Consider the following 17,934-nt stretch of genomic DNA (forward strand, 5'->3'; position numbering starts at 1 on the left):
CTTATACGATACAATCATGAGCTCATCTGTTGCTCATCATTAATGATGGGCTCGGGTGTGTTCAGATCGTATCCACCAGGAAGCCACCACCGCACACCGCCGATCATAGGCAGCATGTGTATGTGCAGCTGTGGGCTGTGAAATGCCTAACTGCCCATGATTTGCGGTATGCAGTGACGGCTTCCTGGCGGGTACGAACCAAACATCCTCGAGCCTATAACTACTCATCATAAGGCATGCATAGTTTTAACGAGGGTTCTCTGAATTAATTTTCTACTATGGACCCATAGTGTGGTTTCTGCTCTCTGGACTAAGATCACTAGACTTCTCTCCAAAATCCTCTCAAAAACGACATCAGAAAACCCTCTGGTCCAGCCCGTTGCATTGGCTTACCCAGACCTATAGAGCGTGTAAATGGAACGACCACCTTATCTTTTAAAATAATGACCCCCTTCCTTAGTGTAGCCTACACAACTCCAGACACCTAGCCTAGTATGGAACATCCATAAGAATGAATGGGGTCATAGCATGTGTGTGCACTAGGCACAAGACCCAGCTGGGATGTTGCTCTTGCATAGGCTGTATGTGGCCAGGCTGGTCCTCACAGGGGAAAAACTCTGGCAGGAATGAAGGTAAGTATTTCAGTGTGGGGCTACACTAGGGGGGGTGGGGATATAGTGAACGGACGACTTTACTTAAAATGGATATAAGACCTCTTATACCCATTTTGTGTACATTACCTTCCTTGCACTTTACATACAGTATCTCACAAAAGTGAGTACACCCCTCACATTTTTGAAAATATTTTCTTCTATCTTTTCATGTGACAACACTGAAGAAATGACACTTTGCTACAATGTAAAGTAGTGAGTGTACAGCTTGTATAACAGTGTAAATTTGCTGTCCCCTCAAAATAACTCAACACACAGCCATTAATGTCTAAACCACTGGCAACAAAAGTGAGTACACCCCTAAGTGAAAATGTCCAACTTGGGCCCAATTAGCCATTTTCCCTCCCCAGTGTCATGTAACTCATTAGTGTTACAAAGTCTCAGGTGTGAATGGGGAGCAGGTGTGTTAAATTTGGTGTTATCGCTCTCACTCTCTCACTCTCTCATACTGGTCACTGGAAGTTCAACATGGCACCTCATGGCAAAAAACTCTCTGAGGATCTGAAAAAAAGTATTGTCGCTCTACATAAAGATGGCCTAGGCTATAAGAAGATTGCCAAGACCCTGAAACTGAGCTGCAGCACAGTGGCCAAGACCATACAGCGGTATAACAGGACAGGTTCCACTCAGAACAGGCCTCGCCATGGTCGACCAAAGAAGTTGAGGTCACGTGCTCAGCGTCATATCCAGAGGTTGTCTTTGGGAAATAGACGTATGAGTGCTGCAGAGGTTGAAGGGGTGGGGGGGTCAGCCTGTCAGTGCTCAGACCATACGCCGCACACTGCATCAAATTGGTCTGCATGGCTGTCATCCCAGAAGGAAGCCTCTTCCAAAGATGATGCACAAGAAAGCCCGCAAACAGTTTGCTGAAGACAAGCAGACTAAGGACATGGATTACTGGAACCATGTCCTGTGGTCTGATGAGACCAAGATAAACTTATTTGGTTCAGATGGTGTCAAGCGTGTGTGGAGGCAACCAGGTGAGGAGAACAAAGACAAGTGTGTCTTGTCTAGAGTCAAGCATGGTGGTGGGAGTGTCATGGTCTGGGGCTACATGAGTGCTGCCCGCACTGGGGAGCTACAGATCATTGAGGGAACCATGAATGCCAACATGTACTGTGACATACTGAAGCAGAGCATGATCCCCGCCCTTCGGAGACTGAGCCGCAGGGCAGTATTCCAACATGATAACGACCCCAAACACACCTCCAAGATGACAACTGCCTTGCTAAAGAAGCTGAGGGTAAAGGTGATGGACTGGCCAAGCATGTCTCCAGACCTAAACCCTATTGATGTAAAACTAAAACAATCAGCACACACAAATGAACAAATAGGTAAAATAAACAATTGCAAGCTGAACATCAAAAGGCAAACCACAACACCTCAATAAATGAATAGAATGTAAAAAAGGTGCAGCGCAATAAATTAAGTCCATACATATAAGCAATACAAAGTATTTAATAGAATTGAATCCACCATGTGATTACCAAAGTATTCTCAACTTCAGTACATGGTGTTCATAGTGACAGGTCTTCCAACATCAGTATAATGCACTCTTACCGGATCAGATGGATCAGTTGAGTGAACAAATGGTCATACAGGCTTGTTTCCCACATATGGGGTAAAGAAGATGAGTTAGTCCAGCGGCATATACAGGATGCTCCTGCTTATCCAGCAACAAGTGTGTCCAGGGAGATAACATTCCAGGTAATGGCTCCTTTCCCGGGAGAGCGGAATGTATCAACTCCTGGGAGAGCGGAAAGTTGATACATTTGTAGCGAGAGAAGAGCAGAGTGTCCATTGTGTGTCAGGAGAGAAAGGAGAGGAGAGCCGGGAGAGGAGCCATGACCTGGAATATTATCTCCCCCTACACACTTGTTGCTGGATAAGCAGAAGCATCCTGTATATGCCTCTGGACTGACTCATCTTCTTTACCCCATATGTGGGAAACAAGCCAGTATGACCATTTGTTCACTCAAGTGGTCCATCTGATCCGGTAAGAGTGCATTATACTGATGGTGGAGGACCTGTCACTATGAACACCATGTACTGAAGTTGAGAACACTCTGATTATCACGTGGTGGATTCCAATCTATTCAATACTTTGTATTGCTTATATGTATGGACTTCATTTAATGCGCTGCACCTTTTTACATTCTAAACCCTATTAAGCATCTGTGGGGCATCCTCAAATGGAAGGAGGAGTGGAGGAGCGTAAGGTCTCTAACATCCACCAGTTCCGTGATGCCGTCATGGAGGAGTGGAAGAGGACTCCAGTGACAACCTGTGAAGCTCTGGTGAACTCCATGCCCAAGAGGGTTAAGGCAGTGCTGGAAAATAATGGTGGCCACACAAAATATTGACACTTTGGGCCCCAATTTGGACATTTTCACTTAGGGGTGTACTCACTTTTGTTGCCAGTGGTTTAGACATTAATGGCTGTGTGTTGAGTTATTTTGAGGGTACAGCAAATTTACACTATTATACAAGCTGTGCACTCACTACTTTACATTGTAGCAAAGTGTCATTTCTTCATTGTTGTCACATGAAAAGATATAATAAAATATTTACAAAAATGTGAGGGGTGTACTCACTTTTGTGAGATACTGTAGGTTCTATGGGAAATAACAGTTCTATGTGCTCTTTACTACACTAAAGTCTTTAAAAACTCTAATGCCGCGTACACACGGTCGGACTTTTCGGCTACAAAAGTCCGACAACCCGTCCGACAGACTTTCGACGAACTTTTGACGGACTTGCAGCAGACTTTCTAACGAACGGACTTGCCTACATACGATCACACAAAAGTCCGACGGATTCGTACGTGATGACGTACACCGGACTAAAATAAGGAAGTTGATAGCCAGTAGCCAATAGCTGCCCTAGCGTGGGTTTTTGTCCGTCGGACTAGCATACAGACGAGCGAATTTCTGGGTCCGGCGTAGTTACGACGTAAAGATTTGAAGCATGTTTCAAATCTAAAGTCCATCAGATTTGCGGCTGGAAATATCAGCTGAAAGTCCGGGGAAGCCGGACTGATCAGATTGTCAGCTGGCTTTGGTCCGTCGGCGTCCGTCGGACTTTTGTAGACGAAAAGTCCGACCGTGTGTACGCGGCATAAGAATTCACAATTGTCAGGGTGCTATTCAGAATAAGAGCGTGCATGTGCTGAAATGAAGACCTGGAACAATTGCCAATACTTTGATACGCACTCGTTTGTACAAAAATGCAGGCAGGAGCATGGTGAATGCACACCCTGGTGCACCCCCACATCCAGAACTGGCACCAAACACCCTATATAAGGAGGAGAACAGCAGTGTTAACAGATTGCTAGAAAGAAATGGATGACTGCACTCTTTAATGTAAAATCTGTAACATAAATTACACCACAGGACAAAAAAGCAGGTACAGGTAGACGCGTTTCACACAGCGACGCTGCGCTTATTCAATAATGAATAAGCGTAGCGTCGCTGTGTGAAATGCGTCTACCTGTACCTGCTTTTTTGTCCTGTGGTGTCATTTATGTTACATTTATGTTATTTATGTTTGCTCCAGTGTATTCTGCATTCCTTGGACTTCCCGTTAGTGAAACCGGCTAGCTTCTGGACTTCCCTACAGCCTGAAACCTGCTTTTGAACTTGACTTGCAAAGGGGTTGTAAAGTTTCATGTTTTTTCACCTTAATGCATCCTATGCTGCTGCTCCTCTCTGCCAATCCCTTCACTGGCTTCCCCTACCCCACCAAGTAAAATTCAAAATGCTAACCATAACATACAAGGCCATTCACAGCATCGCCCCCATTTACATCACCAACCTCATCGGCAGATATCGCCCAAATCGCCCCCTCCGCTCCTCCCAGGACCTCCTGCCCTCTAGCTCCCTTGTTACCTCCTCCCATGCTCACCTTCAGGACTTCTCCAGAACCTCTCCCATCCTCTGGAATTCACTGCCCCAGTATGTCCGATCAGCCCCTACCCTGTCCACCTTTAGGAGATCCCTGAAAACTCATTTATTCAGGGAAGCCTATCCCACACCCACATAACTGTCCCTGAGCCACCCCCATCAAATCATTCTTTGCAGCTATTACCTTTTGTACCACCACCCCCTCCCTTTAGAATGTAAGCTCTACAAGCAAGGCCCTCCTGTACCTTTTTTATTGAACTGTACTGTAATTGTGTTGTCCCCCTTATACATTGTAAAGCGCTGCGTAAACTGTTGGCGCTATATAAATCTTGTATAATAATTACTGGCTGGCAACCCTTCTTGATCCACGTTACAAGGGTAAAGTTGCAGAACTCATCCTGCCTTCGCAGAGGGAGCAGAGGATGAAACATCTTCAGGAGGGCTTGTAGAAAGGTTTGTGTAGCGCATTTCCAGACCCTGGGAGGTTACCATTTCCTGGTGCTGGGCAACGTGTTGCTGAGGCTTCGTTCAGTCAGAGGAAGAACGGTGGAGAAGGTGGCCAGATGACCAATGCCTTTAAACTATTTTTCAGTCCTCAGCCCCAAGGTCTGATCGGTTCAAGCAACCATCACCAGCGTCTGCATTATATGGTGCAGGAATATCTAGGGGCAAGAGCAGACTTGGAGACCTTTCCAATAGAGCATCCACTAAGTTACTGGGTCTTGAGGATGGACCACTGGCCAGAACTTGCTCAATATGCAATCGAGCTACTGGCCTGTCTTGCATCCAGCGTGCTTTCTGAACGCACATTCAGTGCTGCTGGAGGGTTTGTAACGGATCAGAGTGCGCCTGTTCACAGACTCCGTTGATAGGCTTACATTTATAAAAATGAATCAGTCCTGGATTAGCAGCTATCAAGCACCTGATGCTGATGTTACTGATTGAATTTGCTATGGATGTGGGGTCCCTTGAAGACTGCCTATGCTGCCTATCCTATTCCTCCTCAATCTTGATGATGCTAGCTTCCAACAATATTTTTGGTTTAGGGCACCTCCCCCCAAGGCCCAATTTTTCAGCCCCTGTTTAACAGGGGCATGGTATTACAATTTTTGATGTAATATTTCACAGCAGGGCCCGTTCCTGCACCCAACAAGAGTAACTGTGAGGGGTTACAGTGTTGTGGCACCACCACCCAAGGCCCAATTTTTCTGCCTTTGTTTAACAGGGGCATGTAATTAAAGTTTTCATTATAATATTTTACAGCAGGGGTTGTTCCTGCGCCCAACAAGAGTATCTGTGAGGGGTTACAGTGTTGTGGCACCACCACCACCCAAGGCCCAATTATTCTGCCCCTGTTTAACAGGGGCATGTAATTAAAATTTTTCATATATTATTTCACAGTAGGGCCCTGTGCCCAACAAGTGTAACTGTGAGAGGTTACCGTGTTCTGGCGCCACCAAAACCTAAGGCCCAATTTTTCTGCACAGTATATAGTACAGTCCGTATAGTATACAGTATATACTGATGTATATACGCAGATTCGCAGTCCAGGGACCTCGGCTATGGAACACTCTTCCGACTCACATCCGCATGGAAGAAAACCATCCGGCCTTCAGGAAAAAACTCAAGACCTTCCTCTTCTAAGAAGTTGTCAACACAAAACGCATTTAGCGCCTTGAGGCGATTCAGTTCGCATTTGCAGCGCTTTACAAATCATTCATTCGTTAATTTTCAGAGTATATAGTGCCTGGGGGCCTGGGGGACCCCACACCATTTTTTTTTTAATTTTGGTGCGGGGTTCCGCTTAATACCCATATCAGACCTGAAGGGCCTGGTATGGATTTTGGGGGGGACATCCACGGCATTTTTGTTTTGATATTTTTGGCGCGAGGTTCCTCTTAATATTAATACCAGACCCAAAGGGACTGAGGGGAACCCACGCCATTTTTTCAAAATTTTTATCTATATTGCCGGGATCCGACAATACATTACAGCCTCGAGCAGTTTTTAATGACATTTTTTCCTTTAGAAATGTCATTTTGCTGTGGTACTTTTCTAAACATGGGAAAGATGCGCTACTTTACAGGCAGACTAAGGAGACCCCCCAGGCATGATATTTAAAGGAATATTTAATTTTTATTGTTTCACTTTAAGCATTATCAAAATCACTGCTCCCCAAAAAACGGCCTGTTTTTCAAACTTTTTTTTGCATTGATACATGTCCCCTGGAGCAGGACCCAGGTCCCCAAACACTCTTTATGGCAATAACTTGCATATAAGCCTTTAAAATTAGAACTTTTGATTTTTCATGTTCGCGTCCCATAGACTTTAACAGTGTTCGCACAAATTTTTTGCCTGTTCGTATGTTCTGCTGCGGACCGAACCGGGGGTGTTCGGCTCATCCCCAAGACCCCTTTCACACTGGGCATTACAGCGCTAAAAATAGAGCCTGCAAAGCGCCCTGAAAGAGCCGCTGCTGTCTCTCCAGTGTGAAAGGCCCGAGGGCTTTCACGCTGGAGCGGTGCGCTAGCAGGACGCTAAAAAAAGTCCTGCTCCTTCACTGCTCATGTCCATTGAAATCAATGGGGCAGCGCGGCTATACCGCTGGCATAGCACTGCTGCAGCAGCGCTTTGCGGTGGTTTTAACCCTTTCGCGGCTGGTTTTTAACCCTTTCTCGGCCGCTAGTGGAGGGTAAAAGCCTCCCACTAGCAGCTGAATAGTGCCATGAAATTAACGGTAAATCGCCGCTAAAAATAGCGGCACTTTACCGCCAACGCACCCACCGTCCCAGTGTGTAAGAAGCCTGATTATTACTACTATTATCAGATGAACCACACATTCTGTATTTACCATTCTTCCAATATAATTGTTGTTTGACAAATTCTGTATGATAATTTTTTGTTTGTACAAATTATCCAGAAAACAATAAAAATTATGAAAAAATAAGATAATAATAAAAAAGATAAGTCCCAAATTGTAGAATCCACATAAGCTTCTTCTTCACTATGTGCACAAATGTTGTAGTCATGCAAATATGATCTCACCACCTTCACTCCAATGCCCTCACCTCAGGTGGACCTAAGAACTTATGTTATTCGGTCAAATGCACTTAATACCCCCTGGGATTTGAATATAATTGCGTCTCTTTCTGCTGGTGTCCTCAGGTTTGTAACACCTTCCTTGGTGGTAATATGTAGCTGGTACCGCTTTAAGCGACTGTGGAGGAGCCGGGTGACGAGAGTCGGATTGCGGAGAGTTCAGGTAAAATATTTCTACCTGAACTTATGTAAGTGAATTACTTTTAATAAATTTCGCATGTCACAACATACTACACTATGGCAACCCACCTTGTGTTTTTTATGTGTGCAGAGGAATAGAGACTGGAGGTCTCTTAAAGCAGTGCCAGCTACATATTACCACCAAGGAAAGTGTTAGGCCCCTTTCACACGGGACGGATCCGTGTTGATCCGCCCCGTGTTTATCCGCTGCTCAGCGGGGATCGCTCCGCTTTCCCCAGCTGAGCAGGCAGATGACAGGGCGGGACCCGCACACTGTGCAGGGACCGCCCTGTCAGGTCTCCGCTCTCCCCTATGGGGGATCGGAGGAACACGGACCGTCTGTCCGTGTTCCTCCGATCCGCTCTGCAGACGGATAGAAAAATAGGATTTTCTTCCGTCCGCAGAATCGGACGAGAGCGGAGGCGGACGACATCGGGTGTTAGCGGATGTACATCCGTTGACACCCGCTATCCCATAGGGATGCATGTATGTCCGTATTTCATCCGAAAACGGATGGATGAAATACGGACATACTGTCCGCATGTGTGAAAGGGGCCTTATAACCTTGAGGACACCAGCTGAAAGAGACACCATTTTATCCATATCCCAGGGAGGATTAAGCGCATTTGACCTAATAACGTAAGTTGAAGACCTCCTTCCCTCAGCCAGGGCATTGAAAATGGGTCTTGGATGGTTATTCCAGCATGACAATGACCCAAAACACACTGCCAAGGCAGCAAAGAGTGGCTCAAGAAGAAGCACATTAAGATCCTGGAGTTGCCTAGCCAGTCTCCAGACCTTTATCCCATAGAATATATGTGGAGGGAGCTGAAGGTTCGAGTCACCAAACGTCAGCCTCGAAACCTTAATGACTTGGAGAGGATCTGCAAAGAGGAGTGGGACAACATCCCTCCTGAGATGTGTGCAAACCTGGTGGCCAACTACAAGAAACGTCTGACCTCTGTGATTGCCAACAAGGGTTTCTCCAACAAGTACTAAATCATGTTTTGCGAAGGGATCAAATACTTATTTCACTCATTAAAATGCAAATCAATTTATAACTTTTTTGAAATGCGTTTTTCTGGATATTATTGCTGTTATTCTGTCTCTCACTGTTAACCACTTGCCGACCAGCCGGGGTCATTATACTGCGGCAGGTTGGCTCTATTAAGCGAATCACCGTAGCTGTACGTCAGTCCCTGTAATAGATACAGTGGGCACTCGCATGGCGCCGGAGCCGATGCGCGTGACCGGTTGCCGCGATGTCCGCCGCCACCCGCGATCGCTCCACAGAGAGCCAGAACGGGGATCTGTCAATGTAAACAAACAGATTCCCGTTCTGTCAGGGGAGTAGAGAGAGATCGTCTGTTCCTAGTGATCAGGAACAGCGATCTGTCTCCTTCTCCAGTCAGTCCCCTCCCCCCCCCCACAGTTATAAACAGGGACATTTCTCCCAGGGAACACTTAACCCCTTGATCACCATTAGTGTTAACCCCTTTCCTGCCAGTGTCATTTCCACAGTAATCAGTGGCTATTTTTAGCACTGTTCGCTGTATTGGTGTCACTGGTCCCAAAAAAGTGTCAAAAGCGTCCGATCTGTCTGCCGCAATGTCGCAGTCCCGCTAAAAATCGCTGATCACCACCATTACTAGTAAAAAAAAATAATAATAAAAATGCCATAAATCTATCCCCTATTTTGTAGATGCTATAACTTTTGCACAAGCCAATCAATATACGCTTATTGCGATTTTTTTTTCTCCCAAAAATATGTAGAAGAATACATATCGGCCTAAACTGATGAAGAAATGTGTTTGTTTATATGTTTTTGGGGATATTTATTATAGCAAAAAGTAAAAAATATTGCTTTTTTTTTCAAAATTGTTGCTTTTTTTTGTTTATAGCGCAAAAAATAAAAACCGCAGAGATGATCAAATACCACCAAAAAAAAGCTCTATTTGTGGGAAAAAAAGGACATCAATTTTGTTTGGTTACACCGTCGCACGACCGCACAATTGTCAATGAATCACAGGAGTGCACTTCCTTCTGCACTCCTATGACCTGTTTTTTGCCGACAGCGGGCTAAAGCCAGCTGTCAGCTGATATCACTCAATCGGTCCAGACTCTGGATCGATCCTGACTTTAATGTCAGGATACACCCAAATGCCTGGATCAGGCAGCTGGCTCAGCCTCTCAGCAAGCCGCTCCCACCCTCTCCACAGCCCAGCGCTACAGTAAGTACCAGAGAGGCAGAGCACAGAGCTGGTGACTGATAGTCACCACCAGGTCTCTGCAGGCTGAAGGCCGAGAGCTGAGAGATCAGTGGTGTTTGATTGCTCAGTGCCCAGTCTTAAAGGTGGGACAGGTCCAGCATCCGATCAATGCCGCATCCACCTAGGGGAGTATAAATGTTTATTTTTTTCAATTCCCACGCCTCTCTTTGAACCCCCTTGGCACCGGACGCATACTTACATTCATTAGTGTAAATACAGCTTTAACAAGAGCGCACGCCCTACTCGCTCCCAACACAGTTACCTGCGGCTAATGGAAAGCTCCCAATCGCTACTGAGCTTTCTGATCATGTGACCGCCGTGACAGCCAATCACGGGGGTCACATGATCATAAGCCCTGCCTCCCGGCATCCTAAACCCCTTAAACGGCCAGGAGGCGCCGGCTCCAAGGGGTTAAGTAAAGTCGGAACATTGCTAAATCTATCCAGCAGACGCTACAACTCACAACTCAGCTAAGGTCAAAAGCTCACTCAGTTTACATATAATGTGTGTTTTATATAAACCATTGTAGTCACATTCAGCAGGCTTTTCACAGTGCTTATGTTGAGGGCTGTATCCATGATTCTCAAGTATGCAACTTTCTGGAACCTGCATTGTAGTGTTCTACAGTGCAGCCCCATCTGCACCCAGTGTACTGTACTATAGTACCTTGGATTACGAGCATAATCCATTCCAGAAGAATGCTTGTAATCCAAAGCACTCGTATATCAAAGCGAGTTTCCCCATAGGAATCAGTGGAAACTCAGATAATTCGTTCCACAGCCACTGCTTGTCTAAGCAGTACCGCATGTGGCCAGAGGTGGGGGGGGGGGCGCTGTAGATACCCTGAAACATTCGGAGAAACTCGGAGACCACTCCGGAGCATTTCTGAGTGTTTCCAATTGTCTCCGAGCGGCTCCGAGTGTCACCGGCGCTGCCGTACCTCTGGTCAAATGAGGTACTGCACATCCCAGAGGCTTGAATCCTGCTCGTCTTGTGAGACAACGCTCGCAAACTGAGTCAGGGTTTAAAAAAAAAAAATAGCTTGTATTGTGAAACGTTTGTAAACCACGTTACTCGCAATCCAAGGTTTTAGTGTATGTTGGAGTGGCATTCTATATTTTCTACACCTTGAATCATGGAAATGCATAATATGGAGCTGTCCTAAGTTTTTTTTCCAGAGGTTGAATCTAAAAATATATTCAGTTAGCAAAATTTAAAGCACGACATACATGTTTACTTTCTTATTGTGATCCTAAGGAACTGGTGTGTGAGCCGCTCAGGCTAATCCCCAGTCCACTGCTGTAAATGACGGCTGGGGACGGAGCTCATCCAGACGTCAATATGTAGTGAAGTGGACTGGATGTCCCTTGTAGCTGAACACTGAAGCAGACCCACTAGTGATGGTGTATGGCAACCTCAGCCTGGGCTCAAACCAGGCTACGCCCCCAATGCGTTTCACTCCGCCCCTCAGAACTTAATCATAAAGATCAATGCCCCATGATTAAGCACAGAGGGGCAGCACGAAACGCGTGGGACGTGGCCTGATTGGAGCCCAGGCTGAGGTTGCCGTACACCATCACTAGTGGGTCTGCTTCAATATTTGTCTACAGGGACATCCACTTCACTACATATTCACTTTCTTATTACTATCTATGGCTTACGTGGTGCAACACTGCTAGCAACTTTTTAAGGCATAACATTATATGGCACATCTACATTTTTTTACCATGGAAGTCCAACAGTAGCACAAAGAAGACGTTTCATCACGTTCGAACTGCTCTGCTGATTGAAAATGACCTGCGAAATGTCAAATGGTATAATTATACAGAGATACGAGATCAGGAAGGGCAAGGCACAGAAACAAATGGGAGAACAGGGACTAAGTGGTAATCAAAATAGCCTTGCAAAACCTTAAAGTGTATTTAAACGCAAAAACAATAATGTACACTGCATCCGGAAAGTATTCACAGCGCTTCACTTTTTCCACATTTTGTTTTGTTACAGCCTTATTCCAAAATGGATTGAATTCATTATTTTCCTCGAAATTCTACAAACAATACCCCATAATGACAGCGTGAAAGAAGTTTGCTTGAAATCTTTGCACATTTATTAAAAATAAAAAAGGAACAAAATCCCATGTACATAAGTATTCACAGCCTTTGCTCAATACTTTGGTGAAGCCCCTATGACACCAATTACAGCCTCAAGTCTTTTTGAGTATGATGCTACAAGCTTGGCACACCTATTTTTGGGCAGTTTCTCCCATTCTTCTTTGCAGGATCTCCCAAGCTCCATCAGGTTGGATGGGGAGCGTCGGTGCACAGCCATTTTCAGATTTCTCCAGAGATGTTCAATCGGGTTCAAGTCTGGGCTCTGGCTGGGCCACTCAAGGACATTGACAGAGTTGTCCCATAGCCACTCCTTTGTTAGCTTGGCTGTGTGCTTAGGGTCGTTGTTCTGTTGGAAGATGAACCTTTGCCCCAGTCTGAGGTCCAGAGTGCTCTGGAGCAGGTTTTTATCAAGAATGTCTCTATACATTGCTGCATTCATCTTTCGCTCCATCCTGACTAGTCTCCCAGTTCCTGCCGCTGAAAAACATCCCCACAGCATGATGCTGCCACCACCATGCTTCACTATAGGGATGGTATTAGCCAGGTAATGAGCAGTGTCTGGTTTCCTCCAGAGATGACGCTTGCCATTCAGGCCAAAGAGTTCAATCTTTGTTTCATCAGACCAGAGAATTTTGCTTCTTATGGTCTGAGAGTCCTTCAGGTGCCTTTTGGCAAACTCCAGATGGGCTGTCATGTGCCTTTTACTGAGGAGTGGCTTCCATCTGGCCACTCTACCATACAGGCCTGATTGGTGGAGTGCTGACCAGATGGTTGTTCTTCTGAAAGGTTCTCCTTCCTCCACAGAGAAACACTGGAGCTCTGTCAGAGTGACCATCGGGTTCTTGGTCACCTCCCTGACTAAGGAAATTCTTCCCTGATCGCTCAGTTTGGCCAGGCGGCCCGCTCTAAAAGGAGTCCTGGTGGTTCCAAACTTCTTCCATTAACGGATGATGGAGGCCACTGTGCTCATTGGGACCTTTAATGCTGCAGAAATGTTTCTGTACCCTTCCCCAAATCTGTGCCTCCATACAATCCTGTCTGGAAGGCCTACAGACAATTCCTTGGACTTCATGGCTGGGTTTGTGCTCTGACATGCACTGTTAACTGGGGACCTTATATAGACAGGTGTGTGCCTTTCCAAATCATGTCCAATCAACTGAATTTACCACAGGCGGACTCCAATCAAGTTGTAGAAACATCTCAAGGATGATCAGTGGAAACAGGATGTACCTGAGCTCGATTCCGAGTGTCCTGGCAAAGACTGTGAATACTTATGTACATGGTATTTTTTTTTTTTTTTATCAATTTGAAAAGATTTTAAATAAACATCTTTCATGTTGTCATTATGGGGTATTGTTTGTAAAATTTTGAGGAAAATAATGAATTTAATCCATTTTTGGAATAAGGCTGTAACATAACAAAATGTGTAAAAAGTGAAGTAAGTGTATCTACAGAAAGAGACATGGTGGTCACCCTGGGCTGTTCTGATTTGGACCACAAAAAAGTATTTCTCTATTTCTAAACACATAGTATTAGTACTGTACATGAGTAGTTTAAAGAAGATAACTTGGAAGGAGAATATCATTGTTTGTGCTTACAGTTCAATGCACAGTAAGTGACAAGGTCACTGCATTTCCATCCAGGTCAAGGGGTATTTTCTGTACTTGCTGAAAATGTCCTTAGTCTGAAAAATGAAAATGAATGCAGTCACCACATCTAAGGACTGGTAAGCTGCAATATAACACATATTTTTATTTTTGGATTTAGATATCATGTAAGCCAGCCATTCTCAACTAAGGTTCCTTCAGAGGTGGCTAGGGGTTCCTTGAGCCATGGCTGATTGACCTTCCATGTAATGGTGCCACTATAGCTCCAAGTCTAACACCATTTGGCAAAGCCAGTGGCATGACAACAGTGATCTTTTTAGCTGCATGTAAAGGTGACTTTCTTTTGACTGATCATTAATGTAGGAGCATTTTCCCGCAAACCCTGGATGAACTTATTTTAGTAGGGGTTCCCTGAAACCTAAAAATTAAAAACTAATGCTTTCCCCCTTTTCCTTTCTATTTTATCCCCCCCCCCCCTCTCTTACAATCTTATATCCCTCCTAATTTCCCCTACACAGTTTTCTCTTCTTGATCCCTCTTTGGTTTCACTGGAGATAGTTATCACCCTTTTAGGAGATAGCGATCACCCTTTTAGGAGATAGTGATCACCCTTTAAGGAGATAGTGATCACCCTTTAAGGAGATAGTGATTGCCCTCTAAGGAGATAGTGATCATCCTTTAAGGAGATAGTGATCACCCTTTTAGGAGATAGTGATCACCCTTTAAGGAGATAGTGATTGCCCTCTAAGGAGATAGTGATGACCCTTTTAGGAGATAGTGATCACCCTTTTAGGAGATAGTGATCACCCTTTTAGGAGATAGTGATCACCCATTAAGGAGATAGTGATCATCCTTCAATTCTTAAAATTTTTGCACTATGTGCCCTTCATACTCATCCTCTCCTCTTCTTTTTTTGGGTGGCTCTACTGGCATTACTCTGTGATTATGCCTGTTGAAGTAGGACCCTTTATGATTGTTTACATCTTTCCATGTGTGTGATTTGATATCATGTAATTTTAATAAATTGGTAGATTTTTTCATTCTGCTGTCTGTGACAATTTGTACCATTGTTGTTTGTGCTATCTTTAAAACTTCATAAACATTACCAAAAAAATGAAAACGAATGCAGGCATAACATTTAAGGACTGATAGGCTGCAATTTAGGGCCTCTTTCACACAGGTGCCTCCGTGAAGCGGAACCAACTTGCTCGGCAGAGGGTCTCTCCGCTGATCCCCGCTGAGCACGCGGATGACAGGTCCGTGTCCACTATGCAGAGCGGACACAGACACAGTCCCGCTCTCCTCTATGGGTGGTCGGATGGAAACGGACCACCTGTCCATTGCCATCCGATGCAGTCCACCAATCAGAAGGGGAAAAGGTCCACCATCCATCTGTTTTTGGTAGACAGGATCGAGACATGTGTCCAATGACATTCGCTGCTCCATAGAAGAGACTGGAGGGTCCGATCGGGTCCGCCTAAAAAACTGACAGGTGGACCTGATCGGATCGGCAATGTAAAAGGGGACTAGTACATAATTTTATTATTGAGTTTGGATATCTTTTAAGCCAACCATTCTCAACCAGGGTTTCTCCAGAGGTTGCTAGGGGTCCGTTGAGTAGACATGTGCGATTAGTTTCGTAATGATTTAAAATTCTGGAGAAATTTGTGTAATTCATGCGTAAAATAGTAATTAATGTTTAAAGTATCCGAATTAATGTAATGACACAACAAATGATCCAAATTGTTTTGGATCTATTCGTTTTTATTCTAGTGAGCGTAGCGTGAATATTGTAATAAGATTCTTTTTGTATTGGGGTTGAACTTGAGAGACCATTTGTTTAATTTGTATGTGCGCAGCCCAACAAACAAATTCAGTTGGGAATAAGGAAATGAATTCAATGTAATAGCATAATGAATCAATACGTATTAGATCTGATTCATTCATTTCATGCGGATGAGAGTGGAACGATAGTCTTTGACTCTTGGATAATCAGCCGATTCCTTTTGCTTTAACATTTTTCATTATTATAAAAAATGCACTACATATGGAATGGAAACCTATGGCAATAAATATAGAAAGGTATAAAAGTGAAATAACTTGATTCCTACTTATTGTGTTTGGGTTGGATTTGAGGTGGATTCATCAGAATCTTCGAATCACAATATAACAAATTAGTCCAAAATCTATTTCACTGGAGATAGTGATCACCCTTTTAGGAGATAGTGATCACCCTTTAAGGAGATAGTGATCACCCTTCAATTCCTAACATTTTTGCACTATGCCCCCTTCATACTCATCCTCTCCTCTTCTTTTTTTGGGTGGCTACAGTGATTTGTTACTTTCGGTTGCACAAGTTTTCAGTCAATATCATCCAATCAGCTCCTTCCATTTGTCTTTGTGGGTTGGACTAGCAGGGATATAGCCAATCTCCCGAAATAACAAAAGAATAACAGAATTTCCGAAACTACAAAATGATCCAGAACAACAAAGGAAACTAATCTGAATAAAGAAACAAATTCCAAAAACAAATCATTCTAACAAAACTATTTTGACCAAAACGAAATGATTTAATGACCGAACGAAAGCGAAAAAAAAAAAAAAACATTTCTGTCACGTCTCTACCCTTGGGTTGTGTCTGATTGACTTCCCATGTGATGGTGTTTGCATAGTTCCAGATCTAACTCCACTGGGCAGAACCACCGGCATCAAACCCATGATCTTTTTTAGCTGCTATGAAAGTGGCATTCTTACCACCACTGTAAGTTTGGACACTAATCATCAATTTTAAGGGGTATTTTCCCATAAACACCCAATTAATTTATTTTAGCAAGGGTTCCCTGAGACCTGAAAGCGATTTCAAGGGCTCTTCTGGAGTACAAAGGTTGAAAAAGGCCACTTTAAGCTGTCCATTTATTTTCAGTGGTCATCAACATGACATTTGGCCATCAACACAAAAGTTTTCAAAGATTATATTGGACTCACCTTCTGCACCTTGCCGTCCACCTCCACGTAGATTGTCTTCTGTTTGTTTGTCGAAGCTGCCGATCCCATCGCTTGAACAAATCCTGGTATAGTCTTCTCGATTTTCACTTTCACAGATCTGTAAAACTCCAAGAAGCCTCAGATTCTGATTACCTCCAGATAATGAACAGGAGAAACAGAGGGGGTGGTGAACTCACGCTTGCAGTTTGGCGTGTTTATCAAGGCTTTGATCATTCATCATTAGCATTGGCAGATGTGCTTAAAAGGGGTAGAGAGAAAAGGTGTCATTATTTGCAGCCTAGCTCCTCCAATGTATTTGGTTGCCATGACAGAGAGGGTGTTATAAGCCCGCTCAATACAGACACCTGGGACCAAGGCATCCACCGCTTTCCACAGGATCAGCATCTGCTTCAGGAACCGGAGATACAGGTCAGTTCCCTCTAGTGCACATCCGAAGCACAATACATCCAACATGTCCTGAACAGTATAAAATGATCCCCATCCCCCATTACAATTAATTAAAACCTGTCCCAAAATACATATTTAGGATAATAGTTGATCGTGGTCTTCTGGATTCGGTTTCAGTGATACTAAAACAGTTTTTTGTCAAGTTTTTTTTTATTTTTTTTATTTCAGCTATAGTTTTATATTTTATTTTACTATACTGGATATACAATCTTACTTTTACAAATAAACATTTGGTAGATGAGAAAGGATTCCCACAATGGGTTAGCTCAGTGGTTAGTAGATAGTATAGACCAGCCTTTCTCAACCTTTTCAATACAGAGGAACCCTAGAAATAACCTTCTGGTCTTAGGGAACCCCTGCTAAAAATTATTATATATACATTAGTGTGATGCTCAATGGGAAGAATGCCCCTTACACTTGTGGTCATTGGGAAGAATTGCCACCTTACAGATAGCTACAAAAATCAATGGTGTCAGTGGGAACTTATCTGAGAGGCAGAAATTGCTCATTGCTCAAGAAGCCCCTAGCAACCTTTGGAGGAACCCTGCAGTTCAACAGAACCCTGGTTAAGAAACTCTGGTCTGGAGCAGTGGTCTCAAACTGCGGCCCTGAGGCCAGGTGCGGCCCTTTGCTTGCCTCTA

General features: G+C 44.2%; 1 protein-coding gene across 1 annotated transcript in view; it reads right to left on the reverse strand.

Moving 5' to 3' along the window:
• LOC141109905 (high affinity cGMP-specific 3',5'-cyclic phosphodiesterase 9A-like) overlaps positions 1–17,050 on the reverse strand; it is a 66,746-nt gene extending 49,696 nt beyond the window's left edge. Inside the window, exons 1-2 of the mRNA XM_073601157.1 lie at positions 16,826–17,050; positions 11,849–11,919 (exon numbers count right to left, since the gene is read on the reverse strand). Coding sequence (XP_073457258.1) covers positions 11,849–11,919; positions 16,826–16,894 — 140 coding nt within the window. The 5' untranslated portion in view covers positions 16,895–17,050. The remainder of the gene's footprint in view (positions 1–11,848; positions 11,920–16,825) is intronic.
• Positions 17,051–17,934: the final 884 nt, after the last annotated feature.

This window comes from Aquarana catesbeiana, linkage group LG10, assembly GCF_042186555.1.
Source record: "Aquarana catesbeiana isolate 2022-GZ linkage group LG10, ASM4218655v1, whole genome shotgun sequence".
NCBI lineage: Eukaryota > Metazoa > Chordata > Amphibia > Anura > Ranidae > Aquarana > Aquarana catesbeiana.